The 14,309-nt window shown below is 40.0% G+C and overlaps 1 protein-coding gene across 12 annotated transcripts in view; it reads left to right on the top strand.

Annotated features, from left to right (window-relative positions):
* Positions 1 to 730: 730 nt before the first annotated feature.
* The window catches only part of znf512b (zinc finger protein 512B), an 85,754-nt gene continuing 72,175 nt past the window's right edge, over positions 731 to 14,309 (top strand). For 3 of the 12 annotated variants that reach the window (XM_058409613.1, XM_058409603.1, XM_058409602.1), the window contains exons 1-2: positions 1,061 to 1,336; positions 10,972 to 11,097. In XM_058409613.1, coding sequence (XP_058265596.1) covers positions 11,086 to 11,097 — 12 coding nt within the window. In that variant the 5' untranslated portion in view covers positions 1,061 to 1,336; positions 10,972 to 11,085. Of the gene's footprint in view, positions 962 to 1,058; positions 1,337 to 3,007; positions 3,057 to 10,971; positions 11,098 to 14,309 lie in introns of those variants that run through there. The other 9 variants (XM_058409612.1, XM_058409609.1, XM_058409606.1 and 6 more) reach the window with 7 other exon arrangements.

Below are 14,309 nucleotides of genomic sequence, written 5' to 3'. Positions count from 1 at the left end.
AATGGGCTCACTAATCTTTGATTGTAGCAGTAAAATTAGTTCAAAATCTATGGGAATATTGTCTGCCAATTTACAGAGGAATTTCTTTATGCAGTAAGACTTGGTATTATTGATCTTTTTAAAATAGCTTTTTTGGGATTTAAAAAGAGTAAAGAGAGACTTGTTTTGTAAGCTATAAGTGATAGTTGAAAATGTTATATTTAAATGGTTACAGTATAATATTGGTGTGCATGTCTAAACCTGTATACTATTATTGACATTTTATCTTTGGTCAAAATCTATTTATTCAAAAAAAAAAAATACTGCACACCTTCAGACCAATCAGTTTCATGAATACATATGTTTACATAATATCATTAGTAAGAGTGCTATTGTACTGAACTCACTATCCACTTTATTAGAAATGCCAGCACATTCATGCAGTCTAATAACCTAATTAGCCAATTATGTGGCAGTAGCCCACTGCAAAAAATCATGGAGATACAGGTAACGTTTATGTCAAACATCAAAGTGAAGAAAACATATGAACATTGGTACCAGATTTGCAGGGTTAATGTTTTGTGCATACTGAGATGCTTTTCTTCTCACCATGGTTGTAAAGAGTGATTGTATGGGTTTTTATGTCCTTCCTGGCAGCTCATACCAATTTAGGCATTTTCCTCTGACCTCTCTTATCAGCACAGTGTTTCCACTAACAGAACTGTCTCCAATATTTTTGTGTTTTCCCCCACCATTTTGTGTAAACTCCAGAGTAGTGTGTGAAAATCCCAGAAGATCAGCAGTATCTGAAGTACTGAAACCAGCCCTTCTGGTACCAACATCCACGATCAAAGTCACAAAGCTCACAAGATTTCTTATGTTGATGTGAACAGCACCTTAAGCTCTTGACTAGTATCTGCTGCTGCCACCACAGAATTGGCTGATTTGATCACTGCATGAATGTACAGCTGTAAAATGAACGGTATGTATGTATGTTTTTAGACTACACACCATTTACGATGTCCACCAGTATAACCTGATTATGTTTTGTATAGCCAGCTAGCTGGACACACATTAGCCTAGCCCTTTTCGTCATGAGCAGACGGCATTACGTCGAGCCGCATCAAACGCCTCCATTCAGAGCTGGCTTTTATTATGCAGAAACACGAGTATTTTTTTAGTTTTACCGAGACAATACGACCGAATAATAACAACGCGCGAGTTTGTAAGTTACCTCCAGTTTTGCAACTTCTACTGCCGAAAGGTGGAGCGGACGGGCGCATGAGTCAGCAGCTGTACGGTAGGCTCGTACAGTTCCCCAAGAAAATACCCGTAGATAATCAGGCACAATCCAGAGGTAAGGAAGCGGACAAGGCACCGTTGTCATTGCTTTAACATATTTTATACCATCGCCCGAACTCTCGCAGACACCGCAATTTACAGCAAGGAAACATCTTTTCTTGTTTGGCTTTCTCTATAGCGTGAGCTTTCGTTTCTTTACTCATCCATCGTATTCGCCATTTTGCTTCACTGTCTATAAAAGCTTCTCGTAGTGTAATATTTCCCTCTAAGTGTAAGACACGTCTGCTGACCTGCTTGTCGTTTATCGCATCTTAAATTCGTTTTTAAAGGGGAGTTGTGTAGAGGGACCTCTCACTTTATATGTTAAGAGAAACGTAGCGTGGGTCATTATGCGTTCTGGTCGGTTAACTTGCGTTTCCTTCTCCATCTCTCCATCTCTCTCTCTCTCTCTCTCTCATTCCTTTTACGTCACCCCTGCTGCTCATTCTTTTATACCTCGTTACCGGACAGGGCTAGCTAGCCGCACGAGACCAACATAAAAATCATGGGCGACTGCCATGGTAACCCAGACAGGAAACGCGTGACCCCCTCCTTCACACATACACATACATACATACACACACACATACACACACACACATACACACACACACACATACACACACACACACACACACACACAAAGTGCGATTGGTATCTCTAGATTTCTTATCACCCTCTGGTTAAATTAAGCCTATACAGTGGACATAAAAAACCCTACATACCACTGCATAAAATTGTAGTGTAATGCTAATTTAAAAAATGAAAGCAAGGTAAATCATGTCATATCTTGTTCCTCCTTTAATGTGACCAGAAAAGGGCAAAACAATAGAAAGTTTAGGAAACAATAAAATGACAATAACCTGGTTGCATAAGTGTGCACAACGTGTAAACAGCAAAAATTTCTTCTGTGTGACTTTAGAAGTGCTTATGTCATTTGTAATATCCATACACACTGATATGGCCGAAATAGGGCAACACAGATAAAGACACTGGGTTCAGCTTTGAATAATATAACTTTAATTATCTGTAATGCACCCTGGTGCCTTGGTATCGTTTCTATTTTATGTACAAAAGAAACATTAGAAGCTGCTAGACATGGTTGATGTAGCTAATAAATTAACCATTTGAAATACCATGAATCAAAAGTGCCCAGCTTTTCATCGTTCACAAAGTGCTATTTGTACAGTTTATTGATTCATTACCATTGGTGCCAAAACATTTGAGGAGCAGTCTCATTTGTGGAGTGTGTAATGGTACTCAACGTTCTTAAATTGTCCAGTGCACCACATCACCATTGGCTCTCTGCCATTTCTGGGACTTAGATTAGCTGCTTGCACTATGTTTAGTATTTGAGTGTCACTGGACCTACAAATGCCACCGTAACTTTTATGATCTGAATTGGAGCCATGCAGAAACAAACTTTTTGTTTTCTGTTTACTGGGTTGTTGTGTGAAGCTGTAAAGCTGTAGATTTAGGTCTGGACTGAACACCTGAATGCATTTGTGTATAAACTGAACATCCCATTGGATTTGTATGCAAAAGGGAAACTATAAAATGAACATTTGAGCAAACAGAATGGACTTTATCTGGTGATTAATAATGATCAGAATTTTTGGTGGATCTTGTGTAGTAACTGAATAGCATCGGACTTGCAGTTAAACCAAATCTTCCTCTGGATTTTCAGGTGAACTGAACAGCACACTACAGAATGCAGGATTCATGTGACTAAAAAGGTACTAAATACAGAAAAAGATACTAAATACTATAGTCTATAATATTACTATATAATCTTGGGTCATTGCTATTGCTACTGATATTTTGTGTTATTTATAATACCACTCCATTGTTATACTGTTGTGGGGTTTTCTCTGCTGATGTTACTGGAATGAAATATCTAGAATAATGAAATCTCCAGGTTTTTGGTAAATTGCAGTACTCTAAACAAAATGTTGTCCAGAATTGCTGCTTTTGTAGTTTGAAATGATATGCCATCTTACTGATTGCAGTGTGTAATTTCTCTTATTTTAGTAAATGTCCATTAATAGCCCAATACAGCGATAGTGTAATGGCTGCAGATGAAGACTTATGGACTAATTTCTTTGACTTGATTTTAAGACTATGCCTAGACATAGAAAATCGCAACAGGCTGCTGTAGGATGCAAAGCACAAGTTTGTACGGTGGCCGAGAAGTGCAACACAAAATAACAAATCACAAAACACAATAACAAGTCAGAAAACAAAATAACAAGTTAGAAAACAAAATAACAAATCACAAAACACAATAACAAGTCAGAAAACAAAATAACAAGTTAGAAAACAAAATAACAAATCACAAAACACTAACAAGTCAGAAAACAAAATAACAAATCACAAAACACAATAACAAGTCAGAAAACAAAATAACAAATCACAAAACACAATAACAAGTCAGAAAACAAAATAACAAATCCTAAAACACAACGACAATTTAGACAAACCGGAAAAGGTATGTATAGTTTGTGGATGGAATTCTTACTGCCAAATCGAAGAGAAATCAGTGAATTCCAGCGTGGAACTGTGATAGGATGCCACCTGTGCAACAAATCCAGTCGTGAAATTTCCTCTCTCCTAAATATTCCACAGTCAACTGTCAGCTGTATTATAAGAACGTGGAAGTGTTTGAGAATGACAGCAACTCGTCTAGGCCATGTAAACTGACGGAGCAGGGTCAGCGGATGCTGAGGCGCATAGTGCAAAGAGGTCGCCAACTTTCTGCAGAGTCAATCGCTACAGACCTCCAAACTTCATGTGGCCTTCAGATTCAAGATCAAGAACAGTGCACAGAGAGCTTCATGGAATGGGTTTCCATGGCCGAGCAGCTGCATCCAAGCCATACATCACCAAGTGCAATGCAAAGCGCCGGATGCAGTGGTGTAAAGCACGCCGCCACTGGACTCTAGAACAGTGGAGACGCATTCTCTGGAGTGACGAATCGCGCTTCTCCATCTGGCAATCTGATGGACGAGTCTGGGTTTGGCGGTTGCCAGGAGAACGGTACTTGTCTGACTGCATTGTGCCAAGTGTAAAGTTTGGTGGAGGGGGGATTATGGTGTGGGGTTGTTTTTCAGGAGCTGGGCTTGGCCCCTTAGTTCCAGTGAAAGGAACTCTGAATGCTTCAGCATACCAAGACATTTTGGACAATTCCATGCTCCCAACTTTGTGGGAACAGTTTGGAGCTGGCCCCTTCCTCTTCCAACATGACTGTGCACCAGTGAACAAAGCAAGGTCCATAAAGACATGGATGACCGAGTCTGGTGTGGATGAACCTGACCTGCCTGCACAGAGTCCTGACCTCAACCCGATAGAACACCTTTGGGATGAATTAGAGCGGAGACTGAGAGCCAGGCCTTCTCGTCCAACATCAGTGTGTGACCTCACAAATGCGCTTCTGGAAGAATGGTCAAAAATTCCCATAAACACACTCCTAAACCTTGTGGACAGCCTTCCCAGAAGAGTTGAAGCTGTTATAGCTGCAAAGGGTGGACCGACGTCATATTGAACCCTATGGATTAGGAATGGGATGTCACTTAAGTTCATATGCGAGTCAAGGCAGGTGAGCGAATACTTTTGGCAATATAGTGTATATTGAAAATCCTGCAGGCTGCAGCAGTAGAAAGTTTAATCTGGAATAGTTTGTCTTCAAAACATACTTGTGTTTTTCAGGTGTGTTTTTAGAGATTGCGAACTAATCTTTATGCCATGATACGTTATCAGTATATCCAAAATCACGGAATATGAATGTCCTTCCTCAAAGTAGTGTTACATGAATTCCATTTTCTTGTTAAGTTAAATATATGTTTGTTATTTCCATAAAAGATTTAAAGTTGCAGTACCGAAAAAAATGGTTTAAAGTGAACGCGGAACTCCACACATGTACAAGAAATAAACTTAGATACACAATTCCCTACTGCTTGTATATCTTAAGTGACAGATGTCTTGTCCAATCAGTGGTAAGAATTCCATTCGTAAACTATATCTACCTTTTCTGGTTTGTCTTAATTGTCCTTGTGTTTTTGTATTTGTTAATTTGGTTTTGGATTTGTTATTTTGTTTTCAGGTTTGTTATATTTTTTGCACTTCTCATCCACCTTAAGTTTGAGACCTAAAAGCTGAATTGGCTATATTATATGAGTGTCTTTACTGAATGAAATCTCTTGACCAACTAAACCTTTTAGTCACTCGGAACCAGGCTGTTGGCTCAGAACATTTTCCTTCTACTACAAATAATACACGCAGTACTCTAGTGTGAAGTGTCTTGAAATTAACTATTTGTAAAGCATTTCTTTATATACACTATATTGCCAAAAGTATTCGCTCATCCATCCAAATAATCAGAATCAGGTGTTCCAATCACTTCCATGGCCACAGGTGTATAAAATCAAGCACCTAGGCATGCAGACTGTTTTTACAAACATTTGTGAAAGAATGGGTCGCTCTCAGGAGCTCAGTGAATTCCAGCGTGGAACTGTGATAGGATGCCACCTGTGCAACAAATCCAGTCGTGAAATTTCCTCTCTCCTAAATATTCCACAGTCAACTGTCAGCTGTATTATAAGAATGTGGAAGTGTTTGGGAACGACAGCAACTCAGCCACGAAGTGGTAGGCCACGTATACTGACGGAGCGGGGTCAGCGGATGCTGAGGCGCATAGTGCGAAGAGGTCGCCAACTTTCTGCAGAGTCAATCGCTACAGACCTCCAAACTTCATGTGGCCTTCAGATTAGCTCAAGAACAGTGCGCAGAGAGCTTCATGGAATGGGTTTCCATGGCCGAGCAGCTGCATCCAAGCCATACATCACCAAGTGCAATGCAAAGTGTCGGATGCATTGGTGTAAAGCACGCCGCCACTGGACTCTAGAGCAGTGGAGACGCGTTCTCTGGAGTGACGAATCGCGCTTCTCCATCTGGCAATCTGATGGATGAGTCTGGGTTTGGCGGTTGCCAGGAGAACGGTACTTGTCTGACTGCATTGTGCCAAGTGTAAAGTTTGGTGGAGGGGGGATTATAGTGTGGGGTTGTTTTTCAGGAGCTGGGCTTGGCCCCTTAGTTCCAGTGAAAGGAACTCTGAATGCTTCAGCATACCAAGACATTTTGGACAATTCCATGCTCCCAACTTTGTGGGAACAGTTTGGAGCTGGCCCCTTCCTCTTCCAACATGACTGTGCACCAGTGCACAAAGCAAGGTCCATAAAGACATGGATGACGGAGTCTGGTGTGGATGAACCTGACTGGCCTGCACAGAGTCCTGACCTCAACCCGATAGAACACCTTTGGGATGAATTAGAGCGGAGACTGAGAGCCAGGCCTTCTCGTCCAACATCAGTGTGTGACCTCACAAATGCTCTTCTGGAAGAATGGTCAAACACACACCTAAACCTTGTGGACAGCCTTCCCAGAAGAGTTGAAGCTGTTATAGCTGCAAAGGGTGGACCGACGTCATATTGAACCCTATGGATTAGGAATGGGATGTCACTTAAGTTCATATGTGAGTCAAGGCAGGTGAGCGAATACTTTTGGCAATATAGTGTATATTCATCGTGAATATTATCAAGGCAAATATTCAGACTCAGCTGTGGGTTTTCCTACCCATGTACCCTGCTGTTGGCACTGCCTGCAACTTTAGGTGTTATATGGTTAGCTAATACTTTTATGGGCAAGCATATCTACGAAAACATTTTCAGTATTCTCACCCTCTTCAATGCATTGACTTTAAAGTGGACTTCATGTGCCTCAGTTCGCATTCATGTTCCACCCAGAGCAGTAATACTGGCTGATTCGCCTCCAGTGCTTGATGACAATGAGTATGACAACTGTGCCATGAAAGATTCTGAGGGTAACAGTCTTGAGGTCCCATGGGACCCTTGTAATGTAAACAGTACCTGTCTGGAGAGAGAGGGAAAAAGGTAAATGTTGAAGCTCATGGTTTCTTTGGAGAAAAATTTGGAGATCTGCTTCATGGTCACCTAGGCCATAGTTCCCTTAGTGAACATGTCTTTGACTGATACTGAACTAATACTGCCACTTACAAAGAAACAGCTGAATAATGGCCAGAACAAAATGTTACAGGAAGGTATTATGCCAGCAACAGGACTAAGATATGCTCCTCTGGTAATAGTGAAAAAGCATTATGGTGAGCCTAGAATTTGTGTGACCTTTTGTGGTCTTAACCAGCTTATTGTTAAAGACTAATATCTTTTTGCCAGACTTGATGAATCCCAGGATTTCTTAGCCAGGCAGAAGTTGTTACAATTTGAACATTGCTCATGGCTACTGGTAGATTTCTTTCACATAGCAGGTGTTTATCATCAGTCTTTCAGTTCACTGTTCTCCCATTTACCCTCTGTAATGTGCCTGCAGCATTTCAAAAACTCATGAACACTGGTCTAAGTGATGTGCTGTATACCTAAATGGGATTCTGGTGGATTGCTGATATTTGAACAACACAACATTTAAAAAACAATTTCAGAAATTCTGACCAGGCTGAAGTCACTGGGGTCTTTTCCTGTATTTGAACAAATGCTAATTCAGCCTTTGTCAACTTTGAAATACCCAACCATGTACGGTAGGTAAGTGTTTGAGACTGACAAGCTGCAGTCCCTTCATAAACTATTAGCACGGCAGTGCCAATTCATTTGTTTTTGCTGTGGACTGAAGACATTTGGGTTTGAGATCAAAAGATGAATATGAGAAGATAGTTAAAAATTTCACATGTGTTTTCTGTTACCCAGGTGTTTTCTGTTCTGAGTTTAAAAAATAGTTAGCTCTAAACGCATCTAGTTTTGGTTTTAGCTGTGAAACCAAACACACAGTTTCACCTGTAAAACTTTTTGTTTTTTAAAAAGGTCAAGCCAACATGGAAATCAGAGATCTGTCTATGGGACAAAAACAAATTTTAAGATGAGAAAAAAGGGAATCAATCAGAAGCACTGTATAGATATTAGGAATATACAGTGCAACAATGTGACCTGTCCTGAAAAATAAGAAAACCACTTGTGTACTGAGCAACAGTCACTGAACGGGTGGGTCAAGGAAAACAGCTGATAACAGAAACATTGTGAGAACTGTGAAGGAAAACCCCATAAATAGTCAGTGAAATCAGCGACAACCTCCATTCGGCAGGGGTGATGATATCACAATTCACTATATAATAAAAATATTGAGGCCATACCACACAATACAAAACCAGTTATCAGCAGTATGAAATGAAAGGCCAGATTGGAAATGAATTCCTTCTTTTATGTCTACCATAGCTCACTGGAACAGAGATTAGAGAGTGACATTCAGCACAGATGTGTTATCCTCACCACTTAATTTCCTCGGCTCTGTCCTCCATTCACAAGTCAGTGCTTGACCCCGCCCTCACTTTCCAAAACACCTACTGTCTGCCTCAGGCTGGGGAGCTGTCTGGCCTGCAGCTGACTCCTCCTGCTGGCAGAGGAAATCTGCCACAGCCATCTATACCCTGGCCTGTGGACTACCTCAGACTTATACACCTGAAGTGCCAGATAACAACACGTGATCTGTGCATTGGCATCTTTAATGTGGTGGAGCCCCTGGCATGTGGTCCAAACAGAGACTGAATTCCTGTCCCAGCAGGACCAACCTGGAGGATGAGGACCAACCTTATGGAGGCTTGCAGGACCTCTTGTACTGTGAATAACAGGGACTTGAGCCACTTATCCTATTTCTATGCATAATGTTAAACAATATTACAAATCATGTTTTTAAACATTTGGGTAAACCACTCCATGAGGACATCTGTTTGTGGATAATGTATGTTAAATTCAAAATTATTGGCACCCTTTATAAAGAGTCAGACGTGACAGATAAGAGCAAAAATAAACTCCTGCACACCACCAGAAAAAATGGAGATTCTATAAACACAAAGCACCTGATATGCACAGTAAAATAGGAAGATTATTGTAGCAGGATATTTCGGCCCACAACCTTGTTGCCTTTGCCAGGAGGTTCAGACTTGCCCAAAGATAAAACTTTCAGCAAAATGGTGAGTGGAAATTTAGTGAAGAATTAAACTGCAATCCCTCTCCCAGTGTCTCCAACCTGTTTTAGAAATTACAGGCCCAGTGTTGAAATAGTCTCTATGGCAGGCATCACAAAATATTGCAAGGATACTGTGACAAACGCTATACCTTTGTCAGTTAGGATCTCTTTCAGGATCCTGAATTGGGAAATAACACAGAAAAGTGTCTGTACCACACTATGCACCGAGATATTGCATAAAGGCTCTCACCCTCTCTGTGTCTTCTTGATGTGTAGCTGATGTTGATTGCCCTGGCAACTGCTCCCCAGCAAACCCGGCACTCATCCCACACTCTGCAATCCACACATGTTCCCTTCAATCAGAGCTGATTTGCCAGCCAGTTTGTCCCCAAAATCAGAGAATGGGTGAGGCAGGGACTAATTGCTGCCTTGATTGTATGCTTTTGCCTAAGAGGTATTCATGCACATCGCCTCACCTATACCCTATGTGCTGCACCCGGTGCTGCCGCTGGAGTACCTTGTTGTCAGACTAGGACTCCATTAGGGTGCAACTTGAGCTGTTACAGGCTGAACACAGAGGCAGAGAAATTGATGAAAGAGTGCTTTATTTACAAAGTGTTGGATAAGTGAAGTAGTAAATTAAGCTTGCAGTAAGTTTAATTTAGTCTTTAGTGAGGCAAAAAGATAGTATTCAGAATCATTTATAGAGATGGAGCAAGGCAGGCATGAATCTCCATCTCTTGGGCAGAACCCAGCTGGAGTCAACAGGGTCAAGTCTGCGTCCGGGAAGTGTCATACTTCTCTCATTGGTGGTATCTGCAACTCGCAGACAGAGAGAGACATGCACGTTAGCAGTCACTAACATGTGAGAGAACTCCCCAAATAAATATCGCCCAATGATACTATCCCTTTGTCTCAAAGATGGTGAGTGGAGGCACGCAATGCTCTGATTGGCTGTCACTACTGTTTTCTCTGGCCCACAGCTGAGGTTTTTGTCTCTGTTGGGAGCTAGGCGAAGAGTGACATGAAGATGCTTATTGGTGGTGATGTGGGCTCCGCCATCACAATTTATATAATATTTTGGAAATTCATTTGTACCCCTCTCCTGTTCAATAACTATCAACACTGAGATCCTGTACCTGCTTTGTAAGCTGTTTGCAGTTCATGGCTTCATCAGTCAGTTATAATCAAGAAGATGCCGGAAAAATTCTACAGATTCTTTACTATCTTTATTTGGGGTTAACCAGAATCACTTTCTTGATGACATTTCTATGATAATAATATTTGTACATGAGTATAAATGTGATTTTGTGATGAACGTAGTTAATTCAGAGTACAAGCACATGACCCATTACTAAATAGTTTGCATACACAACCAAGTTATGAGTTGGTAGTAAGTTTTTTTTCTTCTCTTTTTAAACAAATTTTATTGTTTACTATGTCATGTGAAATGTAGAAAATAATTAAATTTATATACAATTTTTACATCACAAAAGCCTGCATTTTTTTTTACCAGGCTGTGGAGACCTTTTATATCCACTGTATCTAATCCATGTAATATAACTTCCTGTATACTGAAATGTGTATGTGTGGGGTATACCTTTACAGGCATGGACCCCTCCAGTGTTTCCCGTTTGGTTAAGCCATCCTCAGGCACGTTCAAAGGACGCCCACCCAAACATTCTCAACCCCTGGAGACAGTACAGTTGGACAGCACTGAAAATGACAATCATGGTGAATATGAAGTGTACTGCATGGCTATTAAAACCTGATTCATAGCCACAGACAACTATTCAGGTTATAAATCTATCATTGTAGTTAATCCCCAATTTAAAATGTCTTTAAACATGGCTTTTCTTTTTATACCCACTAAATTTCTCAGTATATTGTTATTCATCTTAAAATATATTTTGTAAATAGTTTAATTATTTAGTTAACCCTATAGTGTAGGTGTGTAGTTTAAAGAGAAGAATCCAAGTCTGAACTTGCTGATAAGTTCTGACTGGCCCTCAACCCACGTTTTCATAAGCAGAAAAGCTAGGGCTTGTTTTTAGTGATGTACACCAGTGTTTTGAATGAAATGTTTACAAGCACATCCTAAGCAAGATAAAGTGGTTTCTGAAAACAAGTGAGTGGATATTTAGACTAAATTTACCAATCTGTTCTATAATGAAATATTCCAGTATCCCATGTCTTTTGTGCACGTGTTAGATGCTCTGCAGTAAATGTGAACGCCCAGTGTAGCCCAGATTCAAACTGAGTTAAAGAAAAAGAGGAGCTGTCATCATTTGTACTTAATGAAGTATCATATGCGTGAAAACAAAAAATTAAAACAATGGGCATCATTTATCAATCTTTAAGTATAGTTGTGTGTAAATGTTAACATAAGCCAGACCAAACTCAAAAACTGAATGCAAAACATCTGTAAATGCCAGGCCAGAAATCCCTCTCCCCCTCCCCTATGTCCTTTGAAACAGCAGGACGCAGACAGTCCACAGCACATTGGGGAGGGTGGGGAGAATCTTGCACATTGCAGCTTGAGACACACCAGAGCACGGAAACTTATGTCACTTAGTGCTGGCTCTAATAAGGTGCAGCACAGCATTAATAGAAGATGCCTTGGCAAAAAGAACAAATAGACTTATATGCACCACCTAATCCTTTACAGCCTATGATTTTATAGCATGTTTTTCTTTTATATAGCACCATTTTTCATTAATGAATGACAGTTTGATTTTGGTGGCTTAGTTGTTAACATATTTTCCTCACACCCCCCATGTTGGGTGTTTGATTCCTGCCTCCACCATCTGTGTGTGGAGTTTGCAGGTGGAGTTCTCCCTGTTCCTTGGGGATTTCCTCTGGGTGCTTCGGTTTCCTCCTTCAAGCCAAAGATGTGTTTTTGGATGTTTGGTGTCTCTAAATTGTCCACAGTGTGGAAATGGGTGTGTAAGTGTCTGCATTTATGCCCCGTGATAGACTGGCATCCTATTCAGGATGTGCCCTGCCCTGTGCCGAGTCTCCTTCCCTGTAACCCAGTATAAGCAGTGTAGATAATGGATGGATAGATGGATGGATGAATTGATTGAATGATCTTATTTGTCTTAATTGATGGATTTGTATTAGCTTGCTTTTTTCATATTTATATTTTATGCAGTTCATATAAAATGATTGGTTTCACAAAATCCACAAAAACACAAAACTATTTGAACTTGAGTGCATAATCCATTAAAAAAACGCAGAAACTCATCACAAAATAATTTGAAGCCGATGTGTCAAGGTTTACACTAGTTAGTTTTGTAAGGTATAAATTTACACACCATTACAGTACATGAGTAGAATACAAATGTTTTTCTGACCAGAATGACCAGATTTTCATGAATACCAAATTTATTGTGTAAATGCTCATATGATAAATCTGTTCATATCCAACTTGATAAATATTTGGGCAGAGTTATTGGAGGAATATGTGAATATATTCTGCTGACTTGATTTGAGGTTTAATAGATATTAGAAATCAGCCATTTGGTTTGGGCAGTCATGACTAATGAATGGGAAAGTGAAAGCTACAGCACTGAGTGCGAAGACTTCTCACCCCAGTGTGAGATCCATATATCTCTAGTGTAGAAAATGCTAATTTAATGTCGTTGCAAGATTTGTAAAAAAAAAAAAAAAAATGCAGCAACACAAGGAAAAGCTTGTCCTGTATTCATAATATGAAGGACTGAAAAAAACAATAATACTTTTTCTTGAGTGGTTTCATCTGTGTTTTGTTCTGGAGATCAGAAAATACCTTGCCAGATAGGAAAAGCCTTTTAAGGGCCTATTAGTACTCAAAAATACCTCTGGACAGTCAGAACCTTAGTAAAGGTGTTAATTTAAAGCAGTAAAGTAAAACATTCAATGTCCCCCAACACAACTTCTCTCACCCAGCCTCTTGTTATAAAGAGGTGTTACTCAATGGAGATGATTGTGCAGTCTTTGGAAGAAGACCATGCATGGAAAAACATTATGAGAACATGGAAGGAGTATGTCTTTGAAAGAGCCATGAAAGCTATCAAGCCAGAGACGTTGAACTCGTTGAATGCTGGAAGAATCTTTGGCCAGAATGTGTGAACGAGTTTACTGGCTTTACTACAGACCCAATCAAAGAGATTATGCAAGACAGTTTGGAGGTAGCGAAGATGGTTAATCAACATCAGCCCCAAAGAGATAACAGGGGTTGTCCTAATAGAGCTGACTGTTCCTGACACAGAGGCAATTCCAGACAAGGGAGAATATTAAGAAGTGCAAGACGACAAGTATATATACAGGAGTATTGCAGCAAGTCTGCATAGGTTCTAAGCTGCAATGGACTGTTATGACATATACCTCCTTAAAGGAGAAGGAATTGGTAGAAGACATGTTGGCTAAGGTCACCAACATTTTTAAAGAAATGAACAGACAAAAAGGTAAACTGAAAAAAAATATTTCAAGAAGATTATACAGGGTATCACTGCATCTTTCACCGCTTTCACCTCTGCCACCCTTGTGGCAGTCCCTTCTTTTTTCTTCCTCCACATATGGAACATGTAAAAGATGACGAGGATGAAGACCCTGACAGTCCACTTCCACTGCTTTAATAAACGACTGTATGTATTGTACTATACTGTATATACAGTGTTATAAATGCTAGTAATAAACTGTTATTGTACACTGCATTGTTTTACCTTTTTGTGTTAAATATGGGTTGCGATGTTTGCATTTTTTTTTTTTTTTTAACATTAACCAAGGTTGTGGTCCTGCACCCCTAACCCCCATGAATTTGGATGGCTGACTTTTTATTTATTTATTTATTTATTTTTAAGTCTTTGGGTTTGTTACATTCTAGGAAGATGGGAATCATTCACAGTGCTGCTGTGAGTGAAAATGGGGTCTTTCAAGCAACATTTCATCAAAATATCTGTATG

The sequence above is a fragment of the Hemibagrus wyckioides genome, linkage group LG15 (genome assembly GCF_019097595.1).
Source record: "Hemibagrus wyckioides isolate EC202008001 linkage group LG15, SWU_Hwy_1.0, whole genome shotgun sequence".
NCBI classification, from domain to species: domain Eukaryota; kingdom Metazoa; phylum Chordata; class Actinopteri; order Siluriformes; family Bagridae; genus Hemibagrus; species Hemibagrus wyckioides.
The sequence above is the reverse complement of the archived record's forward strand: the minus strand, read 5'-3'. Positions and strand labels throughout refer to the sequence as shown.